Source organism: Pelobates fuscus, chromosome 2 (assembly GCF_036172605.1).
Source record: "Pelobates fuscus isolate aPelFus1 chromosome 2, aPelFus1.pri, whole genome shotgun sequence".
Lineage (NCBI taxonomy): Eukaryota > Metazoa > Chordata > Amphibia > Anura > Pelobatidae > Pelobates > Pelobates fuscus.
Window position 1 is genome coordinate 302,330,212 of NC_086318.1, and position 25,594 is coordinate 302,355,805.

Consider the following 25,594-nt stretch of genomic DNA (forward strand, 5'->3'; position numbering starts at 1 on the left):
CAGCACCACCCCAACCCCCCCCAGCAGCACCCTACCCCCCCAGCAGCACCCTACCCCCCACAGCAGCACCCTACCCCCCACAGCACCACCCCACCCCCCCAGCAGCACCCTACCCCCCACAGCATCACCCCACCCCCCCAGCAGCACCCTACCCCCCCAGCAGCACCCTACCCCCCCAGCAGCACCCTACCCCCCCAGAAGTACCCCTACCACCCCAGCAGTACTCCTACCACCCCCAGCAGTACCCCTACCCCCCAGCAGTACCCCTACCCCCAGAAGTACCCCTACCACCCCCAGCAGTACCCCTACCACCCCCAGCAGTACCCCTACCACCCCCAGCAGTACCCCTACCACCCCCAGCAGTACCCCCACCCCCAGCAGTACCCCCACCCCCAGCAGTACCCCCACCCCCAGCAGTACCCTTACCCCCCCAGCACCACCCCTATCTCCCCAGCACCACCCCTACCCCCAGCACCACCCCTACCCCCACAGCACCACCCCACCCCCCCACAGCACCCCTACCCCCCCCAGAAGTACCCTTACCCCCCCAGCACCACCCCTATCTCCCCAGCACCACCCACCCCCCCAGCAGCACCCTACCCCCCCAGCAGCACCCTACCCCCCACAGCACCACCCCACCCCCCCAGCAGCACCCTACCCCCCACACACAGTATCCCTACCCCCCACAGCAGTACCCATACCCCGCCAGCAGTATCCCTACCCCCACACAGTACCCCTACCCCCCAGCAGTACCCCTACCCCCGCAGTACCCCTACCACCCCCAGCAGTACCCCTACCACCCCCAGCAGTACCCCTACCACCCCCAGCAGTACCCCTACCACCCCCAGCAGTACCCCTACCCCCCTCAGCAGTACGCCTACCACACCCAGCAGTACCCCTACCACCATCAGCAGTACCCCTACCACCCCCAGCAGTACCCCTACCTCCCCACACATACAGCACCCCTTCCCCCCACACACAGCACCCCTACCCCCCCACACACAGTATCCCTACCCCCCACAGCAGTACCCATACCCCGCCAGCAGTATCCCTACCCCCCACACAGTACCCCTACCCCCCCAGCAGTACCCCTACCCCCCCACAGCACCCGTCTCACACACACACACAGCACCCCACACACACACACACACACACCCAGCACCCCCCAAACACACACACACACACACACAGCACCCCCCTCACACACACACAGCACCCCCTCACACACACAGTACCCCCCCAAACACACACACACACAGCACCCCCCCACACACACAGCACCCCCCCACACACACACACAGCACCCCCCCCCACACACACACAGCACCCCCCCCACAAACACACACAGCACCCCCCCCACAAACACACACAGCACCCCCCCACACACACAGCACCCCCCCCACACACACACAGCACCCCTCATACACACACACACACACAGCACCCCTCATACACACACACACAGCACCCCTCATACACACACACACAGCACCCCTCATACACACATACAACACCCACACACACGCACCCCCACACACACGCACCCCCCCCACACACGCACCCCCCCCCCACACACGCACCCCCCCACACACACGCACCCCCCCACACACGCACCCCCCCACACACACACACACGCACCCCCCCACACACACACACACGCACCCCCCCACACACACACACACACGCACCCCCCCACACACACACACACACGCACCCCCCCACACACACACACGCAATTGCCGTGTTGGCACTTTAAGGAAAAAAAAGTTGGCATGTATTGCGGTTTGGGCACTCGGGCTCAAAAAGGTTCGCCATCACTGACGTAGGTAGACCAAAAGAAAGCAGAACACTCTCTTGTAGACAAATACCAACAGTACTATGGGGATATTGAGGGACATCGATACTTACTATATGATCTACGAAACCTTTTTATGATGGAACCAGTTAAAGAAAGCGAACTAAACACTAGGCATGTGCATTGGAAAAAATTTCGGTTCGGTTTGGCATTCCGAAATACGGGACTTCAGCAATTTCGGCACTTCGACATTTCGGAACTTCTCTTGCAGCCGCTTGGTAGATAACTCTCTAATTCCCTCGGTATTAGGGAGTTATCTACCAAAAGGCTGAAAGACCTAAATTGGTTTTTCAGCCAAATGTACTAATACTAAGTAAAGATTACTTAGTATTAGTAAATTATGCCCCTACTCGCTATAAAAAAAAGGGTCCTCCCTCCCGAGCCCCCACCCACCTCTAATATGTTACTATTGCCCCCACCCCTGAGTGGCGTGTGGGGACCCTAAATTAGAATAAGGGGGGTCCTATTGCCGGCCCCCACCCCTCAGCGGCTAAAGTAAAATAATGGGGGGGACCTATTGTCCACCTCCCCCCCCAGCCCCCACCCCTGAGTGGCAGGTGGGGGTCCTAAATTAGAATAAGGGGGGAGGGATCTATTGCCCCACCCATGAGCGGCGGGTGGAGGCCCTAAAGTAAAATAATCGGGGGGGACCTATTGTCCTCCCCCCGGCCCCCACCCCTGAGCGGTGGATGGGGGTCCTAAATACTAATTAGGGGGGGAACCTAATGTCCTCCCCCTGGCCCCCACCCACCGCACCGGGGGGGCGACCTATTATTTTACTTTAGGGCCTCCACCCGCCGCTCAGGGGTGGGGTCCGGGGGGAAGGACAATAGGTCCCCCCCTTATTTTACTTTGGGGCCCCCATCCGCCGTTCAGAGGGGGGGGGGCAATAGGACCCCCCTTCAGGTTAGAAGCGCCACTCGCGCGGCTTGGGGGGGGGGACATGTTTTTTTTTATTATTTATTTATTTATTTTGATTTATTTTTTTAGAGTGAGCAGCCATAGGCATGCCCCTACTCGCAGTATAGCAAGTAGGGGCATCATTTACTAATACAAAGTAATCTTTACTTAGTATTAGTAAATTTGCCTATAGACCAATTAAGATCTTTCAGCCTTTTAGTAGATAGCTCTCTAATACCGTGGGAATGAGGGAGTTATCTACTTATTCATTCATGTCATTACATTGACAGGCTAAGTAACTTACATTTTATATGAATGTATGTTACTTGATTGTTGTAAGTGTTGCAAATGCTTACAGCTGAATCCTGGCTATGTTGGTATACTTTTTATTTAAACTTGTATACAGTGTAACATTCTTCTTCCACTGGGTAAGTATATTAGTACAATACTGTGGTTCGGAACTTCGGCAACTTCGACACTTCGGAAATTCGGTAATTTCGGGACATCTGTACTTCAGCTATTCGGACATTTGGAAGTACCGAATATTCGGACGTAAACAAATTGAACATGTCTACTAAACAATTAGAAACGGAAAGCAGTATAAGCAAAAGAAAAAAGAATGTGACCCATAAGCATTACTGATTCAATGATCATATTCAACGATGTTCTACTTGATGCAACTGTTATTTTTTACTTGAAAATATCTCTTCGGATTTAACGTCTATTATTGACTGTGCATAGAATTTTTGAAAACCGTAGCATATGGTAAAACTGCACAAATTGTAATGTCTCTGTATTGACTAATGTGGCATCTATAGCCTGTTTGTAAAAATGTTTGCACAAAAGTTATATATATTAATTAAAAAAAAAAAAGGAAAATGTTATTAATTTTTTTTTTTTTTTAAATTGTTATTCCAGCACATCACCAAAAATCCTTTTTCCTTTTTTTTTCTTTTTTTGGGGGGGGGTGGGGGGAGAATTAAGGCAGCGGCTGTAAAAAAAAAAATTAAAAAAAATTAAAAAATGGTGGTCACAGCATTTGGCTAACTTTTTTCAAACATAGTTCAAATCAAACAACATTTCTGGCTAGCAATATTCCAACATACCTCTCCTAGCTGCTAAATTACTGAAGTTAGTGTAATTTTCTGTATTCTCCATTTTCTCACCTAAGAAGGGGCCAAGAATACAAGCTGTTTGATGTTTACTCATACAGTTTTTGTACAGATACATAGTACACTACTTTGTATGAATGGGAATGTCTTCTCTTGGCTTCTTTGGTAGGTAGCCTGATCATTGATCGAGGAGACCTGCAGCATCCGTAGGAGTTAGTTATACATTAGGATGATAATTGCAACAGGGGAAAAAGCTTATCCAGTCAATTTGTAGGTTGTAAATATAGCAAGGAATCTTTTTGCTACCCTCAATCTAGTTTTTGGTTTGGAAGCTATATCTAACAGGACATAGTGCATGGTGTTGTATGTGATGTGTATATTCCCTCTAGATTTTTTAGAATAGTTAGATGTGGACCCTGGTTTGGAGCATTCAGAGAGTAGGGCGGACCGGTGCTCTACTTCACACTTTACAGAGAACTACGAGAAATAAAGTCCAGGCCAGGAATTCAGACTGACTCAACTCAATGCTCTTCTGCAAGTAATCGGCAGCAGTAAGGCAAATAAGTCCCTCTCTGGTAGACTGGTAAGGGAGACTCTCTTATGACATTTTACAAGGTTGGTGAAGGCCTTTGTATTATTTAGTCTTTACCCTGATAGCATGGAAATTTTATGTTAGCAAGTGCTGAGATGAGCCAGGATTTTGTTTGTAGGCATATTTTTGTTTTGTAAAGTCTTTCTAATGCTGCCACCTGAAGTGAACTGTGCAATAAATTATCTGGATATATTGGATTCTACAAGACTGTGTCCTTTTTTTTTTTTTAAATTCTTTATTTGTTGCAAGGCAAGGCACCAAAAAGCATAACAGTAGTGAAATACAATACAAATGTACATCAATATAAGGGCATGTCGTAATGATATGGTGCTTACATAAGCAAGTAGTCGAAGGAACGGTCAACTACAGGAAAGTCCATCAAACATCTTGTTACAATAGTGAGTGCCTTTAATTCCGTGGTGTCTTGCCGAGATTTTTTATTTTTTTTTTTTGTTTCATATATATTCTTCGTTGTACATTTGACAAAGTTCACATGGACATGAATGTTGCACAAAAGATACTGTGTGGGCTTATGCAAAAGCCAAAGTGTAACCATTTCAAAAAGAAAAAACATTGTAATACAGAGAGGCATATATTAGTAGAGTAGTTATCTGGTGTTGCAGCGTTATGTTTTCGTAAGAGGTTCTGTCCAGACAAATTTTTAAACATTTTGAGCGAACAAAAAACAACAGTAAGTATGAACAAGCTTATATGTACAGTTAGATTTCCTTGTTGCGGTACAAGGAACAGTAAATAAACGTAAAGGATGTTAGGGGATGAAGCCCATTTCGGGAATGGGGCGTATTTCGGGGGCTCCCTACTTTGGAGTCTCCGGTGGGGTTGGGGGGGGGGGGGGGGGGGGGATAGTCGTCCCTGACCTGTGGGTTGTGTAGTTTGTTGGTGTTGACTCAACATGTGGGTCTTCATTTAAGAACAGCCTGGTCGTATGATTGTACAAAAGTAGGGGAGCGAGTTGACTAGTCTTACTGTCTAGTGTTTAATTTTTTAATAACCATAGGTATCTCCCCTAAATGGCGGTGGTAGGTTCCATGAGCCACAGGTCCCATATTTTATCCCAGTGAGTTATGGTGTCATGAATGAGTGCTGATAGATTGTCCATGGATCTGGCTTCGTTCATTTTTTTTTTTATGTCGGTGAGTGATGGGGTTGTGGGTGCTCCCCAGTGGGAGGCTATGGCTCTCCTAGTGGCTAAGGCTAGTTTGGCCAGTAGTTTGTTATGAGCTCGTGGTGTGCCCTCTAGTGGTTTGGATAGTAGCCACAGCCACGGGTCCCTTGGGATGGTGTCGTGTAGGACTCTTGAGGCCAGGGTCACTATGTCAGTCCAGATTTGTGCGATGTATGGGCATTCCCACCACATGTGATAGTACGTTCCTTGTTGGCCGCACCCCTTCCAGCATCTATCCGATGTGGAGAGTCCCATTTGTTTGTGTTTTAGCGGTGTGTGGTACCAGCGCATCATGGTTTTGTATGCCTGCTCTTTATGTGTTACACATATTGTTACTGTCGCTGTGGCTTCCCATATAGCGTTCCAGTCTGTAGGATCTGTGGGTGGTCCCAGATCCCTTTCCCATGCTATGACATACCCTGGTGGTCGGGTCCTTGTCGTTTTGAGCAGTTGTGTGTATGTTGTGGAGATCTGGCTTTTTTGTATGGGGGCATGGATACACGCCTGTTCGAAGGCTGTGAGGGGAGTAAGTCCAGCTTGTTTATACGAGGGGGTGTCTAGGAGGTTTTTGATTTGCAGGTAGCGGAAGAAGTCGTGTGTGGTGAGTGGTCTGGTTTGAGGTAAGTCTGCGAATGCAATGAGTTTTTGGTTCCGAAAGAATTGGTATGTTCTGACAAGGTCATTGTCTTCGTAGTGAGCGAAGTCTTTTGGGGTCATGCCCGGTATGAAGTGTTCGTTTCTCAGGATTGGTGTCAGGGGCGAAGGGTTCGTTGTGAGTGCATGTTTTACAGAGAGTTTGTTCCAGAGTGTGATGGAGGTGTCAAGTGCTGGTGTGGTGGGTGGGGGTCGTGGTCTTGCTTGTTTTGGGACCCATATATAGAGGGAGGGGAAATCTTGGCCAAACAGGTTATGTTCGAGGTCTACCCATCTTTTCATCCCTATGGGGGCGTGCAGTGCCTTGATCTGCGCAAGTTGTGCTGCATGGAAATAATGGAGAAAGTGGGGTAGGCCAAGTCCTCCGGATCGTGTCGGGAGGTAGAGAATGTCTCTTCGTATCCTGGCTCGTTTATTGGCCCAGATGAAGCGATCTATTTGCGTTTGTAATAGTTTAAAGTCTTTTATGACTACTTGAACTGGTAGCGTCTGGTATAAGTATAAAAACCTCGGTAGGAGGTTCATCTTTATACATGCTACTCTTCCTAGCCAAGAGATAGAGTGGGATTCCCATGACTTCAGGTCGGCCGTCGCTTTTAGCAGTAGGGGGGAATAATTGAGTCGGTATGTCTGGGAGACATCTATTGGTAAGTCGACACCTAGATAGTGTATGTGCGTGGTGTTGTAGCGGAATGGGTATGTTATTTTTAGAGTGTCTAGCTCCTCTTGGGGTATTTGTACTGGGAGTGCTTCCGTTTTGTCTAGGTTAAGGCGATAGCCTGAGACCTGTGCGTATTCATGTATGGTGTGTAGTAGGGGTGGGAGTGAGTTTGTCGGGTCTGTGATGGAGAGGAGTAGGTCGTCTGCATAGCCTGCCACTTTATAGTCTTCGTCTCTGATGCGTACTCCCTTTATTGTTGGGTCTAGGCGTAGGGCCTGGAGTAGGGGTTCTAATGAAAGGGCGAACAGGAGTGGGGAGAGGGGGCAGCCCTGTCTCGTCCCGTTGAAGATGCGAAAAGAGGGGGGTTGAGCATTTGGGATGAGGAGGTTTGCTACCGGTGCGGAATATAAAGTGTTGAGCGCATTCAAGATTGGGTCTGGGAACCGGAATTTGTGCAGGGTGGCGAAAAGGAAAGGCCATAGTAGTCGGTCAAATGCCTTTTCGGCATCTAGGGATAGGAATAGGGTGGGGATTCGTCTGTGTGAGGTCGTCCATAGGAGGTCAAAGGTCCGTCTTGTGTTGTCGTATGCCTGTCTAAAGGGTATGAAGCCCACTTGGTCAGGGTGTATAAGTTTGTGTATGTGGGGGTTTATTCTGTCTGCGAGTAGTTTGGTCAGTAGTTTTAAGTCAACGTTAAGTAAGGAGATCGGTCTGTAGTGGCCTGGGTCTAGGTGGGTTTTATTTGGTTTGGGAAGGAGGCACACGTTTGCTCTTAGGATGTCGGGAGGTATGGGGTTCCCCTGTAGTATTGCGTTAAAGAGGTTGCAAAGGTGGGGGAGGAGGATGGCAGGGAAGGTTTTGTAATATAGTCCCGTGAAGCCATCTGGGCCCGGGCTTTTGTTAGGTTTAGTGTTTTTGATAGCCTTGGCGATTTCTTCGACGGTGACTGGTTGGCCGATTTTGGATATTGCTTCCGTTTTTAAAGCTGGTAAGGGTATCTTCTGTAGGTATTCGGTTATGGTTTGTTTAGTTAGTTCGGGATTTAGTCGGGTGTTGGGGCTGTGGTCGTATAATGTGGAAAAGTATTTTTGGAAGACCTCCCCAATTTTAGATGGCGTGTGGTGTTTGGTGCCGTCCGGTGATAGTATTGTGTCTATTTGTTTTCGGTCCGCCCTGTTTCTCAGTTTCCTGGCTAGTAGGGTGTCGGCCTTATTAGATTTTTCATAGTAGGTCTGTCTTGTCCATTGCATGGCTTTGTGTGTGTCTCTGGTCATGAAGTTCTTAATTTCGGTGCGGCAGTCTGTTATTTTTGTGAGGATGTCTTGCGTGGGGTTTTGTTTGTGGCTTGCTTCTAGGGTCCTAAGGTTTGTTAGGGCTGTTGCTAACTCTGCTAGTTGAGTTTTTTTCAAGTGCGATGCTAGGCTTATGATTTTCCCCCTCAGGACCGTCTTGTGGGCTGCCCATAGTATGCCTGGTGAGGGTGCCGTGGGTGTATTTAGCGTGAAGTAGTTCGTCAGTTCAGTTAGGATAGCTTCCGTTATCGACGGATTGTGTAGTAGTGTGGGGTTGAGTTTCCAGGACCATGGTTTTGCTACGTCTGGGACCTTGATTGATAGTGTAATGTCCGCGTGGTCCGACCACGTGATGTTGCCTACGTCAGCCGATTGGGTCATGTGAGTAAGGGGGGGTGATATCAGAAATAGGTCAATGCGAGAGTACGAGTTATGGGGGTGGGAGTAGAATGTGTAATCCCTAGTGGTTGGGTGGAGCAGGCGCCATACGTCTACAAGTCCCTGTCTGAGCACGAAGTCTTGTAGTAGTCTGTCTATTTTGGGTGTTGGGTTCTGAAGGGTTTGGGTTCGTAGTCTGTCTACCGTCGGTGATAGCGTGGCGTTGCAGTCGCCGCCTACGATTTTGAGGTGGCCTGGGGTTAAGGCTAAGTGTGCTTGGAACGTGTCCCAGAAGTTTTTATCCGGGGTGTTCGGAGCATATAGTGAGGTTATGGCGTAACGGGTGTGACCTGCATGGCCCGTGAGTGTGATGAATCTACCTTGTGGGTCCTTCAGTATCTGTTTGGTGTTGAGTGGGCAAGTTTTTCGCATCAGGATAGCAACTCCATTTTGTTTGGTCGTGGGGGAGTTTGCCGTGTGACATTCTCGGTAGTGTCTATTAATGAGGTGAAATGGTTTGGTCTGTGTGAAGTGGGTTTCTTGCAATAATATAATGTCTGCGTTTGTACGGTTTGCCCACCTCATTAGTTTATGTCTTTTTGCGGGGTTGTTGAGGCCCTTGCAGTTGATAGATACGCATGTCAGTTTGGTGTTCATGTCTTCTCGTTGTGTGTGGAGTGGGTCGGAGGGGTTGTATGTGTGGTTCTTGAGTGGAAGTGTTGTCTGTATCTGTGTTGGTTGTTATGGTAGGGGAGTCAGGTCCTTTTGTGTGAGAGGTCAGGGGTTCGCCTCCTGGTAGGGGTGAGGGTTTGGTGTTTCCTGGTCTTATACGAAAGCTGCCAGGTGTGGCGGGGGCGGAGATTGAGGGGGTGTAGGTACCTGCGTGTCGTTGCAGTCCTGTTCCTGTTCCCTCGTGGGTGGTCTGCTGTCCCGATGGGGGGGGGAGCAGGTTCGGCCGTTATTGGGGGGTTGTCACGAGTAGGTTGTGTGAGTCGGATCGGAGGTGTCCGGAGGGGGAATGAACCTCGCCTCCCGTCCCCTTCGAGCCGTGAGTGTGTTACCTTAGTCGCGGTCATTTGTCGAGTCGCTATATCCTAGTGGTTGGGGTGGCACTTAGGGTTCCGGGATTCTGCGGAAAGAATATGCATGACATTAGTTGAGATTACCAGTTGTGGTTTGGTATTGCCTGTGCCTAAGTAAGTAAGAGGCGGTCAGTGTGATGTAACCGCTTAGCCAGGGTGACTGGGGAACAGCTCATTTTAACAGTTACGCTGTGGTGGTGGGAGAGCTGTGCGATTTGACAGTTAAGTCTTCGCCAGGGGAGAGTGGTGCTTATTGACTTTAGTGCCCTGATGATGGGGGGGGCGTTGCCCTGTCCCTCCAGTGTCTCAAAAAGAGGAGGACATTATACGTGATTACCCATGTCTTGGCGGGGGGGAGGCTGTTTAGTATAACTTCAGTACCATTCGGGTCGGGATAGGGGTGTCCATTGTCAAACCTGAGTCCTAGTTAAGGGAAAGCAACGTTACTTGGCGTGTTTTATATGTTAGTGCGCCAGTTAGCAATCTCCCAGATGGACATCATAGTAGAGGGGAATGCAAACAATAAAACAGTAAAAACATATCAACTATGCAAACAATTTCTTTTTTCCTTTTTTGTTGTTTTTTTTTTTTTTGTGTTTATCGTTTTTATTTTATTTTTCATTTTTTTATTTTTTATTTTTTTTCCCCTTTCTTGGCCTTGGGTTTTTTGTTTTAAAGATTGCACAGGCCTGGGTTACAGCGGTGGGATCCGCTGGGTTAGGGGAGTGTCCATTAGTCTTTGTACCTCAGTTTACCATATAATAGGGGGGGCTGTACAGCAGTGGTATCCGAGTCCTGGCATAGGGGGCTCAGCGCTAATTGTTACCTTTGGCTTAATATAGGGAGGAGAGCGTAATAACATAGAAAAGCCATGTTAAGGATAGCGTATAGTGGTACGGCGTGTTTCGGCCTCCTGGTTCTGTAGATGTCTAGCGGTAAAGTTTAAGTGTTGAACTGTGTTGCAGGGTGGGCCTGTTCGCTGTGGCGGCAAATTATGCTGTAGCTGGTTGGGCAATATTAGCTACCGCCATGCCCTCGTCATTTAGGTAGTATAGTGTCATGGGGGATTGTGAGAGTAGTAGAAGGAGGGGAGGGACGGGGATTTTCTATGGCATTGGCAGCTTAGTTATATTTCCCTGGTTCGGCCTGTCTTGTGTGCAAGCGTGTCTGCCTGATTTCTCCCACAATAACATCATAACAGAAATTAGCGTATTGAGCAAGACAGTAAAACAGTAAAATATTTCAACATATTAACATTGCAACGTGTTAGTGTATACAAGCCTGAGTCCTCGTTTGGTGTATAGCGGTAGAGTCCGCTGGGTAAAATGAGAGTCCAAAGGCCGTGTGGGTTGAGTTCAGGTCACGTTGGTCCGGTTGGCCGTCCCGGTTGGCCCATTCTTGGTTTGGTGTCGGTGTGTCTGTTGCGGGCGTTCAGTCGCTTGGGCCGCTCCGGTTCCGTTGTTGTTGCGGCGGTCTCTTGGTGGTGGTATGGTGGTGAGCTGTATTCCCAGGGCAGCTGCAAAATCTTCCATTGCAGCTGGGTGGTGTAGGACATGTTCCTGTTCTCCCACGCGTACTTGAAGTTTAAAGGGGTGACCCCATCTGTATCTTAAACCTTGTTGGGTTAGTGCTGTGGTGAGAGGTTTTAGGTCTCTTCTTTTCCTCAATGTGGTGGGGGCTAGGTCCTGGAAGAAGGCGAGTATGTGAGTCCCATGTTTCGGTTGTGTGGTTCTGGCCGCCGCCATGATTTTTTCTTTCGTGGCAAAGTGTAGGAGGCGGACAATAATGTCTCTAGGGATTGATGGGTTGAGGGCTACAGGTCGTAGGGCCCTGTGTGCTCTGTCTATCTCCCTGTCTTGGTCTGAGGAGTTCGGGAGCAGGGATCTGAACAGATCTTGCAGCGTGGGTAATATGGCGTCAGTGTCAACTGTTTCTGGCATACCTCTTATTCTAATGTTGTTCCTGCGGGAACGGTTGTTCAAGTCGGTTGTTCCAAACTGTCTTCAAGGAATTGTATTTTATCACTTAGGTAAAATATATCTTGTTTGTGCTGGGTGGTGTTCACTTTAATTTGTGAGATGTCAGCTTCTGCCTGGGCTGTGCGGTTATTCAGGGCCTCCACTTCTTCTTTTAGGCCTGAGATGTGCCGTTCTAGTTCTGCGGCTGTGTGTGCTTTTATGTCCGCTGTGGCATCTTGCAGCATTTGGCGGAGGTCGGCTTTGGTAAGCGGCTCTCGCGGTGTGCGGTAGTTGGAGGCTGCTTCTCTGTCAGGGGCTTCACTGTCGTCCGTTTCGGCTCCGGATTCTTGGGCCTCCTGGGTTAAAGATGGCCGCCCCTGTTCCCTGGTGGCGCGGAACATTGATGCCACCGATACGGGAGTATCTTTTTTTTTTTTTATTCCTCCCATGGCGGTATTGATCGGGGGGTGCTGCGGGTAGCGTTTACCCCTTTTGTGCGGGTGGATGGCCGGGATAAGGTGCAGATGTTGGCTGATTGCGGCTCGTGGACGGGAGAGCTCAGGCCTCACACGTCCTGCTCCATCGGCGTTCAGGCTCCGCCCCCCTAGACTGTGTCCTTTTTAATACCCAAAAGGGCAGTGCTATGTTCAAGGACATAGTGCCCTGTACGATTGCTGGATCACACAGCGAAGAATATAGATGTTGGCAAAAGAAAATGTGTGCTTTGTAGTAACACTGCTTTGGAAGGACCACCATCTAAATTACTATTTCTTGAATGATCTTTCTACACTTGTGTGAGAAGATGGGCAGTGGCTATAAAAGATCAACAACCACTAGAGAAAGAAATGCTCATGATTTCAAGTTAATGGAAACTGGAAGAATGAACATGTCACTTGGTAATTTATTAATTTTTCTCTCACAGACATGACAAGATGATGCAGAATTTGGCTAAAGTGGGGTCTCAAACTCACTCTATCTGGGGGCCACTGGCCAAGTCTTATAATCCTGTGGGGGCTGCCGATTCATAATTCCAATAGACACACGCAGACACGGATGCATAATCCCAGATATGAGTACCTACATTTTTTCATACTCCCAGACATACACGCAGGTCAGTACTTTAATATGCACACAGGGATCTCCACTCTCACCCGCACATACAGATTCATACTGTCAGACATTGCCTAACACACACACAATCCAATTTACACACAACAGCAGTAACCCCACATTGTGTTGTATGAACCCACGCTCCTGCAGCAAAAGCCCCACTCAGCACTTTATTAGTTCCAAAATAATTTGAGATCACTCCTTGAAAATACACAGCAGTGTCCTGAACGTAAGACCAGTTTGGTGTCTGAATTGAGGTGACTACTGCTTTCCCACGGGTCGCAAGAAGGAAGTTAGGAGGGGTGTTATTTTGGAACCATGGGTCTATGGGATTAATGACTGGCTACCTCTAGAGTCTCTGTAGTAGGTTAAAAGTTATGATTTCTGAGAACAAGCTGAATCTTCCCAGAACTGTAATAGATATTTACATATTGGTTGAAGACAGCTGGTCATGTAAGGACACACCAGAAAACAAGAAAGATCTCCATGTATCCTTCCTGGTAAAATATTTAATAAGAGTCTAGCCTTGCAGCATGGTCCGATTGTGTAGCCAGGGAATTGATCAGCTGGCACAGGTTATTTTGTGTAACCAGCTACTAATGACAAGGCATCTGTTTTGCTATTTTGGGAATAAAATCTATATGTAGTGCTGAAAGCTAATTGAAAGAGCAGGGCTCAGCATTCCTGATGCATACATTTCTGAAGTATCAACATACTCGAGTAGTTCCAGGTGATACCACTCATTTTCTCATTCATACCTCCCTTGCCCATACTCATGTCACCTCCACCCATCCCTTCCCAGATTACTTCTACTCGCCTCCCTTTTTTTATTTATCAAGATATTTTTTTCTCTCTGCACTGCTGTGCTGATCACTCCTATTTTTATATACACATACATACAACACGTATAGCCCCCTGTACTGTTGGACCCAATTTTTCTGGCATGTCCAGTAATGCAAGCTGCATCACTGACCCCTAGATGCACACCCTAAATTAAATGTGCTGAGCACGCCTATGCTTATAGAGAATCATTGGGGCACACGACAGATGCACAGCATTTGCTGGAATCCTTTACCATTGTTTCTCATAGAGATATATTTAAATATTGCTACTTGTAGAAAACCACTTGCTTTTATTTTGAACTGTTGAACCCCCTTGGCTATCTGTTTGCCCACCAATGGTGTCACTAAGGGAATTTATAAAAATGACAATTTCTTGAAATCTGTACTTTTATAAAAGGGATTTATGGGTTCCATGAACCCATAAATCACTAAAGCAAGTTGAAATGCTTCAGGAGACTGGAATGTCCATTTAACCACATCTTGAAGCTTAACACATTTTGACTTTAAGAGATAAATGGTTTCACTTTATATCATACGTTTAATGGTTCTCCTGGTCTTTCCTCTGACTAACTGCAATAAGGGGCTGTCCCTGCTATAGAATCCAGTATTGATTGTCCTATAATAAAACTGTAGGTAGTAAGATAAATGTGTGGATATCTGGCAAGGATGCCCTTGCTTTCCCTTAATCTGTAAACCAAAGAGGCAGGTTTACCTTTTATTGATACAATTTTTTTTTTTGATAATGACATAAATTGGACTCCAAAAAGGGAGACCCGTGAATGACAACTGCTAATGGAAAATCTTGAAGTTGGCACAGTCTCCTTTTAAAACAATCAGTAAATTATAAATGGGGATCATGCAGAGAATTATTGAGTGGTTTTGAGGAATATAAATGGAGATCAAGTGTTATTACAATCAACATGTCTTCTTGTTTTGACATAAAAGCAAATTCCTGATCCAAAGCTGCAGAATCTATAATGACTTATTTGCTATGGAACCTTGGTGGCCCTTTAATAGGATAATGCCGAAAGCATATACTTCTGTACTATGCTGTGTCAATCGCTTTTGCATAGGGAGAGGGAGGTGGTCCCAATATTTAGGTGACACCAAGGAGCACTGGAAAAAAATTCCAAAATATCATACCAGAAACTTGTCAAGAAAAGTATGCAGTTAGAGTTCATAGCTGGTAGCTTATAGCAGTAAAGTAGGTTCAGCATTCCCATTATATAGAAGGATTCGGAAAAAAAGCTATGAGCTAAACCATTAGCATTTATGGGCTTCTGTGAAGTGATCTTGGGCATCTCCAGAGCACAGAAGGAATTTCAAACAGAATCTTCAGACAATTTCAACTACGTAAAGAAATGATTATGGCGCAGTCAAATACCCGGCTTGTTGGGCATGAATCTGTGCAGCAGTTTGATACATTACTCAACCAGGCAATACACTTACTGCACAGCTTTTCTGGAAAGAGCTCTTCTTATGTGCATGGTGGCCTGGATAAGAATAGTAAAGAATCTGATACAGTTTTATGGGCAATTTATATATAAAAACCATGAAATAAACGTAAATATAATAATAGGGTAGCAACTCAAACTACAAAATAAAGTAAAACCTAATAGTAAAAAGGCCTAATTGACTAAACATAGGAAAAATAAACTGAACAAAGTTGTAAAAATAATACTTTGCGATTTTATAGCACTTTTCTCCCTGTGAGACTCAAAGCACAAATATTTAAAGCAACCATAAAAGTTATGAGATTCTACTAGTCAGATGAGCTTACTAAATGCCTGATAAAAGAGGAGGGCCTTTTGAAAAAGTCTGTAAGCATGGTGCCTCTCTAATTGAGAAAGGTAACGAGTTCTAGAATCTGGGGGCAGCGTGGCTGAATGACCTAGAACCTTAGTGTATCTATTCTGGGCACTGACAGGAGGGATTCGTTGGCTGACCGAAGTGAGCGAGAAATTGGTGCAGGCAAAGGTACTTTCAGCATTTCAGCAAACTGATTTATTTTTTTCGAGGCAAGAGACATTTCTGCTGTCACCTCTGTGTTATCTGTGTAATGTATGAATTCAGGAGAAAGCTTGTGGTACTCAACTAGATTGAATACTTCAGCAACTCATGGATTTACTATGTTTTGTTTGCTTTTGATTCTGAAAATCTAATACAAGGGATGCAAGGCAGCAATCCAATTGCCACTTTACTTTTGCTCTGTAGGGGGAGTCTTCAAGTTGTGCAAGTCATGAACGGTCATAATCTTGATTTACGCTTTGTAATACAGGAATATTCCACCTTTTTGTTGGAAAATGACTGAGCAGATAAAAGCCAAATTAAAGTTAATGGTTATCCAGGTTTTTATGATTATTCACAAAAGGTCTAAACTGTAGACTAAATGTCTCAAGAATTTGTCTGTGATTATTCAGTTTGCCCAACCCATGTCCATATCCTTCTCTAATTTGAAACTTTGCAAGTTTGAGCAAAGTGCATTTGAAGATTCATTGAGTTACTCAGCTCTGAGCCACCTGAGTTGTTTCCTCCAAGTTCAAATGTGAGCCAACACTGAGATTTAAATGGGAACTGTCATTTTCTTGGAATTTACATTGAATAAAACATGGAAAGTCACATATAACTTGTTTTCACATGATGCTCCATTTTCTTTTAATAAGTTATTTTAAAGGGGCACTATAGTCGCCTGAACAACTTTAACTTAACAAAGCTGTTTTAGTGCATAGATCATGCCTCTGAAGTCTCACTGCTCAATTTACTGCCATTTAGGAGTTAAATCACAGCCTGCCTAAAAACGGTTTCAATTTCAATCAGATGTTACGTGCGTTATAAGTTTGTATCTCCTGCTCTGTAAATTGAACTTTAATTATATTCAGGAGTCTTCTGCAGGGTTTATCAATCTATTAACAGGGTAGGAGATATGAAATTCTAAATTAAACATGAATTGCAATAAAGGAAGTGTAAACATTAGATGACTTTACAGGAAGTGTTTAGCAAGGCTGTGTAAGTCGCATGCAGGGAGGTGTTACTAGGACTGCATAAAGAAAGTGGTAACTCCTAGATGGCAGAGTACTGAGCAGTAAGACTGCATGGGCATGATCTACACACCAAAACTGCTTCATTAAGCAAAAAAATATTTGGTGGCAATAGTGTCCCTTTAAAAATGTAGCAAATTGCTTTTTAAAGGAACACTATAGTCACCTAAATTACTTTAGCTAAATAAAGCAGTTTTAGTGTATAGATCATTCCCCTGCAATTTCACTGCTCAATTCACTGTCATTTAGGAGTTAAATCACTTTGTTTCTGTTTATGCAGCCCTAGCCACACCTCCTCTGGCTATGATTGACAGAGCCTGCATGAAAAAAAAAACTGGTTTCACTTTCAAACAGATGTAATTTACCTTAAATAATTGTATCTCAATCTTTAAATTGAACTTTAATCACATACCGGAGGCTCTTGCAGGGTCTAGCAAGCTATTAACATAGCAGGGGATACGAGAATCTTAATTAAACAGAACTTGCAATAAAGAAAGCCTAAATAGGGCTCTCTTTACAGGAAGTGTTTATGGAAGGCTATGCAAGTCACATGCAGGGAGGTGTGACTAGGGTTCATAAACAAAGGGATTTATTTAACTCCTAAATGGCAGAGGATTGAGCAGTGAGGCTGCTCAAAAACTGCTTCATTAAACTAAAGTTGTTCAGGTGACTATAGTGTCCCTTTAATCAATATATATTTTTTATTCTATATATTTTATTTTATGTATACTGATTGAGTGCCACCTACTGGAGGATCCATAAATTATGGTTGTATACATCTTATATTTTCACAATACTGTACATTTATTTCATACTATCACTATATATATATATATATATATATATATATATATATATATATATATATATATATACTGCTCCACTTGTGTTTACCTTAGTAATCTACTTTGTCTTTGTGCACTGGGATTGCACTTAAGTGTGTAGCAGACATCACTTGTTAAGCCACAAAGTGCTCTTTTTTACCTTATTTAAGAACAATATTTGTTTTTCTAAAAGCTAGCGCTCCAGAAATCGTTTATCTTTATGCTTTCTAATCAAGTCCAGACAAGGTAACACTAGGGCACACTTTGGAAATTAAGAAAAGAAACAGAAATATTGCACATAACCCGAATCCTATAAGGCAGCAGGGGCTGACAAACAGTCCATGGGTCCCCCTCCCTCCCCCCTCCGAGAACCCACAATCACATCCCAGCCCAGAAATATGAGCACTGACACACATAGACGGGCGACCATCTCACCCCCAAAGCCATCACTTGCTGCGACATCCCAGAATGTTATGTTCTATGTTATGTTTTATCCTATTGTTTCACAACATGTCCCACACATAGAGAGGCTTCTCACTCTAACTAGCCTCACTTCCATGCAGCTTACATACACTCTCTATTGGACCACAAAATCGATAACGCTAGGCTACTTCAGCATGGTTCCGCTTCTCCTGCTTTCATGTATACATGTTTATCATTTTTTTTCTACTGGAGCGTACCAGGTTTAATGTTGACACCAATGTTACGCTGCACCTTGATTCACTATATAACAAAAATGTGCCAAGTTTACTCATGCCACACCAATGTTTTATTATGGTGTATACGAATGCGCCTGTTAATGCTGTTGTGGCAATGCAGGCACTGATGTACTTATCTGCACGACAAAAATAAATTTAAAAAAACAAACAAACAAACAGAAATATTACATAATTTCTCCTTTTCTAAATTAGGTTTTATTTATTAATTTATTTTTTTAGGTCTGACAGTAACTGCAGTAAGAGACTCTGGAGAGTGGAATTTAGAGGCTGGGGCTCTTGTGCTGGCAGACGGAGGCTTGTGCTGCATCGACGAGTTCAACAGCATCAAAGAGCATGACAGGACAAGTATCCATGAAGCCATGGAGCAACAAACGATCAGTGTGGCCAAGGCTGGGTAAATTACATTGGATTAGGAAAAAATCTATATACAATAAAGCAAATGTGTCACTGTCTAGGAACTTTACTGGATTTGCATAGACTTCTGATGGTGTCATTGCCATTGGATTTCGGTGGCCTGGGGGGGGGGGGGAATAGGCGGGTGGCAGGCAAGGTGAGTTTTACTTAACTGAACCTGCCTTTTTTTTTGGGCACTGCCATCCACCTCCTGCACTTCTCTTTTGCTCTTGCTGCGAGAGTACAACATTGATGTCGAGACCACGGGATCCTTCCTAGAAGTGAGCAGCTCTCACTGGTGATGGCTGGGGGTAATGACAAGATTTGATTACATTAGCTCTGCCCAGTGTCAACCTTTGTCAAGCAGAGGGAAAATACTGAGAGAAAGTAGTCCCTATATTGTCTGTGTATTTTATTACTTTAGTGATATTGCAATATGAGTATTCCATAAAGATGCTATCATTATGAAATACTCATTTTGGAGGGTGGGGGGAGGGGGGGGGGTAGGGGTGACAGTGACTTTCATTTCATCATAAATTCAAAGGTAGACTTTCCAGCTTGCTCAGTAATTCTAAGATTGTACAATTTGTGCCCATTTATGTGTCTCTAAATCTTTTTTGAGTAAAATAAGATCTTTCAGATTGTTAGAATTTGGCATATCGAGATATTAATAGTAGATAATAGATATTAATAGAAGATAATAGATATTAATAGTAGTACTTGAAAGGTAAACCCCACATTTGGTTCAATGTGTAGATTAGCAAGCAAACCGAAATAGAGCACACAAGACACTCAGAATGGACAGCTTGCCCTGTGAGGGGGAACCCTGCTAAGATCTCAAAATGATTTTAGCTCATCTTGTGTTATTACAGAGAGAGCCTAAGCCTATTGATATATCAGATTTGTATAAAATACTTGCAGACTTACTGTGCATTAGAGATACAGTAACCACAGACGACTGTCTGGTTGATTGGCTGATACCCTTCTAGGCACAGTTTGATGTTTGTATTACCCTTTTACCTTAGGGAGACCCTAGACAATTTGCAAGCAAACTAAAACAGAGTGCAAACTGAGAAAAGACTACAACTTAATTAGCTTGTACTTTGGGTATCTGATTAATTCTAAAACTAGTACTCAACTAGTGCCATTACAGAGAGACCCTACATCATTTTCATTTCAGATTAATACCACCCTAAATGGTTGTCAACTCCAGGCAATTGTTTCAGCCTCAGTGGGCCTCATCAATGAGGTGTGACTGTTAAAGGGAAACTATACTGCTCACCTCCACCTCTCTCTGATTCCAGCACTGAAGTTCCTCCACGCCGATTTAGGCTCCGCCTCTGTTCCTTCCGTACTTGCATTAGGACTTCTTCCTATGGGGTTTTAGGTGACATCATGAGGATGCCCAGTGTCAGGCGACCAAAGTTGCTTACCCACCAGGATGTCACTCTAAGGCAATTTTGCAATATTTACCATTGCAGGGTTAAGGGACCTGGGACACTGCACCCACACCACTTCAATTAGCTCTTTAATTGTCTAGGCACAGTCAGCAATGTGTTGATTTGATTACAGTTAGGTTAGGAGTATTTTTTTCTAATTCTTCTTTAGTTGTTTAAAGGAAATATGACTTATAATAATAGTCATTTGCTAAGCTCCTCAAGCCTACCTCCCTATCTCCTCCCTTCCATTGTGCAGTAATTTTGATTAAAAATGACAGCTGTACATAATCTGAATTGTAGTTCAGTTGTTGATTTTCTGGAGCACAAAGCAGATAACTGAACAACAAGTTCCTGAAAACCATTGCTTTACGTATACCCAATACTAATGTGCAAATGCTCAGCAATGCATACACTTTTTTAATTAAGAATTAGTCACATTCTGATTTGGTAAGCGCTGCACCATAGTCTGTCAGACAGGTTTCCTTGCCCTTATCATTGGTATGTAAAAAGCTATATTAGTATTTCTCACAGGGCCAGTCAATGGACCTCAAATAGCAATGACTATAATCTGGAAGATGGAGGTTTGTGTAGCTTTGTATTGTTGGGTTACTGAAATTGGCGTTAAACAACGTTGTATTACTGAGCACATCTGTAGATTCGGGTTGACTGTGCTTTTCAAATTTCTTTCCTGCTTTCCAGCATAACTTTTAATATACCATTTTGTTACTTTTGTTATGGAAATACTTGGATTGCTTTTGCTTTTATGATTATTATTTGTTAAAACTCAAGACATTTAATTAATAATTTTTCTGTGATTTGAATATGCCTGTTGGCGTGTGTCCATCACATTGTTATATGTTTTTTTGTATTTCTGTATTTTTATTTTTATTTATTTTTTATACACAGACTGGTATGTAAACTTAATACAAGGACTACAATCTTAGCTGCCACCAACCCCAAAGGACAGTATGACCCAGAGGAATCTATAGCTGTTAATGTGGCTCTTGCTAGTCCTCTCCTTAGTAGATTTGATTTAGTTCTGGTATTATTGGACACTAAAAATGAAGACTGGGACCACATTATTTCTTCCTTTATTCTGGAAAACAAAGGTATGGTATCACAAAACATGTTACTTATTCACTACGTATTTACAGTGTAAGCTTTTACAAAGGTGGTGTTTATACACTTTCAAGCACAAGTAATTTTGTAGTGTAGCGTGTGTGTCCTGAACATGTTAGGGTGCTGCTGGGGCCAATTCACACAACATACAAGATCCAGCGCACTGACTCTTTCACTAAGCAGCGGTTTCAAGTCCCACAGTAGAATAGTTTTATGTAAAAACACCTCACCTAGGTGAAATAATGGGGGTTTAGTTACAGTATATGATCATACATTGCATAATCCTGCCACAATGTCAATGTACCCATCAATGGGTACATACGTTTATGACATTCATGATTTACACACTGTTGAAGTAGAAGGAATCTGTAATCTTCAGGGTAATCAATACAAGATGCAACTACAGACCAAGGTTGGCAAACCCCATACATATGTCGAATAGTAGAATGATCCAGACCCTCATGGATGCTTAAAAAGTAGTTTTATTGAAGATCAGTGCATGTTACAAGCAGCAGCAACATTTGTACCTATAAATGAAGTCTTTGTCATGCACTAGTAGATATATTCTGCTCCAAACTGCCAACTGTAAACATACAACAAACAAAATATCCAAAGGATTAGTAAATTAAATTATCAAAATTGGTAATAGAAGGTCCTGGCTTAGAAAGACCTAGAAAAGACTTAGAAAGACCTGGAGGTTGAACGTCAGAAGATGACCGGCTGTGTAACTTTCCAAAACACCATAAACCCTCTACATGTGGGGTACTGTTGTACTCATGAGACTAAGATGAACACAAATATGAGTGTTTTAAAGCGCTAAAACTTGTAATGATGATATCATCAGTGAAAGCGCAGTTTGTGTGTGAAAAATGCAAAAATAATATGAAAACTAACTTTGTCTAGGGTTTGTGACTAAGTGGCTACTACAAAAGACTGGACTTACCCAATTCTGAATACCCTTGGTTTTCTTCTTTTGTGAATGATATGCCATGATGGGGGTAATTCTTATTCCTGGGCTGCCATATGATCTTAAAGGCAACATAGGCCACATAACCAATCAAACTGAAATGGGAAAGCCCTTTATTTGACCCTGTAATTTTCCAAAACCCCATAATACCTTCACAGGAAGGTGCTGTTCTACTTGTGAGACATCGCTTAACACAAATATATGTATAATGACGATGGTATATTAAATGAAAGTGCGGTCTTTGTGTGAAAAATTAAAAAAACTAATATCAACGCTAACTTTGGCCAAGGCTTATGGCAAAGTGGCCACTAAAAAAGACGGACCATACTCCATTTTGAATACCCTGGGTTGTCTGTGTTTGCAAATGGTATGCCATGCTGGGGTTAATTTTCATTCCTGGTCTACCACACGATCTCAAAGGCAGCATCTGGCAAATTTCAATGTGTAAAAATGAAAAAGGGGAAAGCCCTATATTTGACACTGTAACTCTTCAAAACTCCTTAAAATCTGTACATGGTGGGTACTTTTATACGTGTGAGACATCTCTGAATACAAATACTTTTATTTTATTATAACACTAACCCCTTAAGGACGGCGGACGTGCTATGCTGTCCTTGGGGACCCGGCTCTAAACGCCAGGGGCGGCATTGCACGTCCCCGCCGTCCTATTCACTTACCTGGTCACTGGCGATCCCACGCCGGCGATCACAGTGGGGAGACTCACCTGGCATCCCAGGGAGTTCCCCTGCTCCCGTTCCGTCTCTCCTGGGCCATATGATCGCGAGGACCTCACAATCATATGGACCGCATGCTGTAATGACAGGTACTCCCCCTGCTGCCTTAAAAAAAACCAAAAAAAACACAAACCGTTTAAAACCGTTTAAAATTAAATTATATATACTTAGATCATATATATATATATATTGATAATATATATGATCTAAGTATATATAAACACATATATACATACACATACACTGTTTTACTCAGAATACTTCACTGAATACAAATATTAGTGTTTCAAAACAGTAAAATGTTTTACAACGATGCTATCATCAGTGAAAGTGAATTTTTTTTTGCATTTTTCACACACAAATGGCACATATATATACTTATAATTGTTGTGATACGTTTTAATGTTTTGAAACACTACTATTTGTATTCAGCGAAGTCTCCCGAGTGTAACAGTGCCTCCCATATACAGGTTTTATGGTGTTTTAAAAAGTTAGAGTCAAATATATGGCTTGCGTTTCAGTTTTTTCACATAGAAATTCGGCAGATTGGCTACTTGCCTTTGAGACCATATGGTAGCCCAGGAATGAAAATTACCCCTATGAAGGCATACCATTTGCAATAGTAGACAACCCAAGGTATTACAAATGGGGTATGTCCAGTCTTTTTTAGTAGCCACTTAGTCACAAACACTGGCTAAAATTGGCGTTCAAATTAGTTGTTTGCATTTTTCACACACAAACAAATATTAACACTAACAGTGTTTGGTCAGGTGAATTATGGTTGAACAGATTTATAGCGCAAATTCCAGGTTTGGTTTTCTTTTGCTCAGTAATATATCACCAGTTTCAAGTTAATATTGTTTTTTGTTAAACGAAAATCACTTTGTAGTGATTCAATTTAACATAGATTATGAGTATGCTTTTTTTATTACGACCTCTGACTGTATGATCTGTTTAAAAGCTGCCAATAGGACTCCTCATTATCAGGTGAGTGTCAGTTACCCAAAGATTTAACCCCACTAAAATAATGCTACGTTTCGGCTCACATGAGCTTTAATCATGCATAAAAGATACAAAGGTTCAGTGTGTATAAAAAGGTTTTCCCAAATTTATTAATTACATACCAATTAATTACATATAATTGTGACTATATAAAAGAAAAAAACAGCAGGCTTTTAATTACGTATAAATGTGACTCTATATAAAAATATATAAAATAAAACAGTTTTTGTTTATATATTTTTATATAGAGTCACATTTATATGTAATTTATTAGTATGTAATTAATTAATTTGCGAGGAACCTGTTTATGAGCCTATTCATACACACCGAACCGTTTTTTATGCATGATTAAGGCTCATGTGAGCCGAAACTTTGTACTATTTTAGTGGGGTTAAAGCTTGCACCATCAGAGTGCTGCCTATACTTTCCTTTTTTCTCTTGTGATTGTTTGGAGTTGCGGTATCCATTTTGGTATGGAGCACCTCTTGGTTTAAAGGCCGGATCGTAGTGTGGAACCTGTGTGCAGGGTCTCTTGTATCTTGCAGCACATCTAGTGGCTTTCTGAGTGACTGCCACTAGAGATGTTCTTAGGGAGCAATATAAACACTGCGTTTTCTCTGAGAAAGCAATGTTTACAGCAAGAAGCCTGCAGGGACTGACTATACTCACCAGAACAACTACATTAAGCTGTAGTTGTTCGAGTGACTATAGTGTCCCTTAAACATTTTAAATGCCTGACTCACATGTAATGCAGAACAAACTAATTTATTTGTCTTTTAATGACACATAATGTGGAACTCCCATAGACATACTCAAGTTACCCCATGCTAGTAGCAGCTCGTAAGCATGTGAGCCCCCCATTACTGCAGCAGTTAAGTGTACATGAGGTATTTTGTATGTCTCTGGTGTTCTGACATCAGTTTCATCTCCCACCAATTTTTTCGATAGTGCAGTTTCAAAGCCGGCACTGATATCTTTTTACAGATACAAAAATAAATAAATAAAACTGCTGGTATCAGCCCAGCCTGCCTATATAGCAGATTATAACGGAGATTGAGTGCAGTTAACACACCACTTTACACGCTCAGATGTGTATTTCCTCTTCCTTTCAGGCTGCTCTCGCAAATCTGATAAGCTCTGGAGCATGGAAAAAATGAAAACGTATTTCTGTCTTATAAAGAGTCTGCAACCCAAGATGTCTGATGGTGCCAATGCAATCCTAGTGCGTTATTACCAGCTGCAAAGACAAAGTGACTCACGGAATGCTGCAAGGACCACCATCCGTCTCCTAGAGAGTTTGATACGTCTTGCAGAAGGTGGGGCTCCATTTAAAGCTAGAACAGGTTATTAAAGGTTATAGTTTGTCTTATAGCTGGTTCCTTTTCAGGTGGTCTGCAATAATATATTTCACTTACTTGTGTCATTAGACTATGATCTGAAAATCAAACCAGCATAAAACGTATTACACAGTACATACTGTTTCTATTGTAATCCAGATTGCCTCCATCCTTTGTTTCTTTCCAGGAGCAACATCCCGGATGTAATGATCTCAGTGAGTGTGCGCTTTGTCCAGGTTTTGGACATATGTGTCCTTGTTTTAGTGCAATATGTTATTGTGTGTGAAACGGTCTAACTCCAACAAATCCATAAATATATAAATCTGAAAAGGCCATGAAATTGAGTCTAAATGTTGTGCTAGTAGAATTCCTAACCAATGTACAGATTTTTAAAGAAGTT

At 43.4% G+C, this 25,594-nt stretch overlaps 1 protein-coding gene across 2 annotated transcripts in view; it reads left to right on the forward strand.

The window, feature by feature from the left end:
• MCM9 (minichromosome maintenance 9 homologous recombination repair factor) overlaps positions 1-25,594 on the forward strand; it is a 99,527-nt gene that overhangs the window by 56,832 nt on the left and 17,101 nt on the right. For both annotated transcript variants that reach the window (XR_010086619.1, XM_063443468.1), the window contains exons 8-10: positions 18,423-18,597; positions 20,942-21,144; positions 24,970-25,173. Coding sequence is in view for 1 of the 2 variants with exons in the window: in XM_063443468.1 (XP_063299538.1) it covers positions 18,423-18,597; positions 20,942-21,144; positions 24,970-25,173 (582 nt within the window). In the remaining variant the exon portion in view is untranslated. The remainder of the gene's footprint in view (positions 1-18,422; positions 18,598-20,941; positions 21,145-24,969; positions 25,174-25,594) is intronic.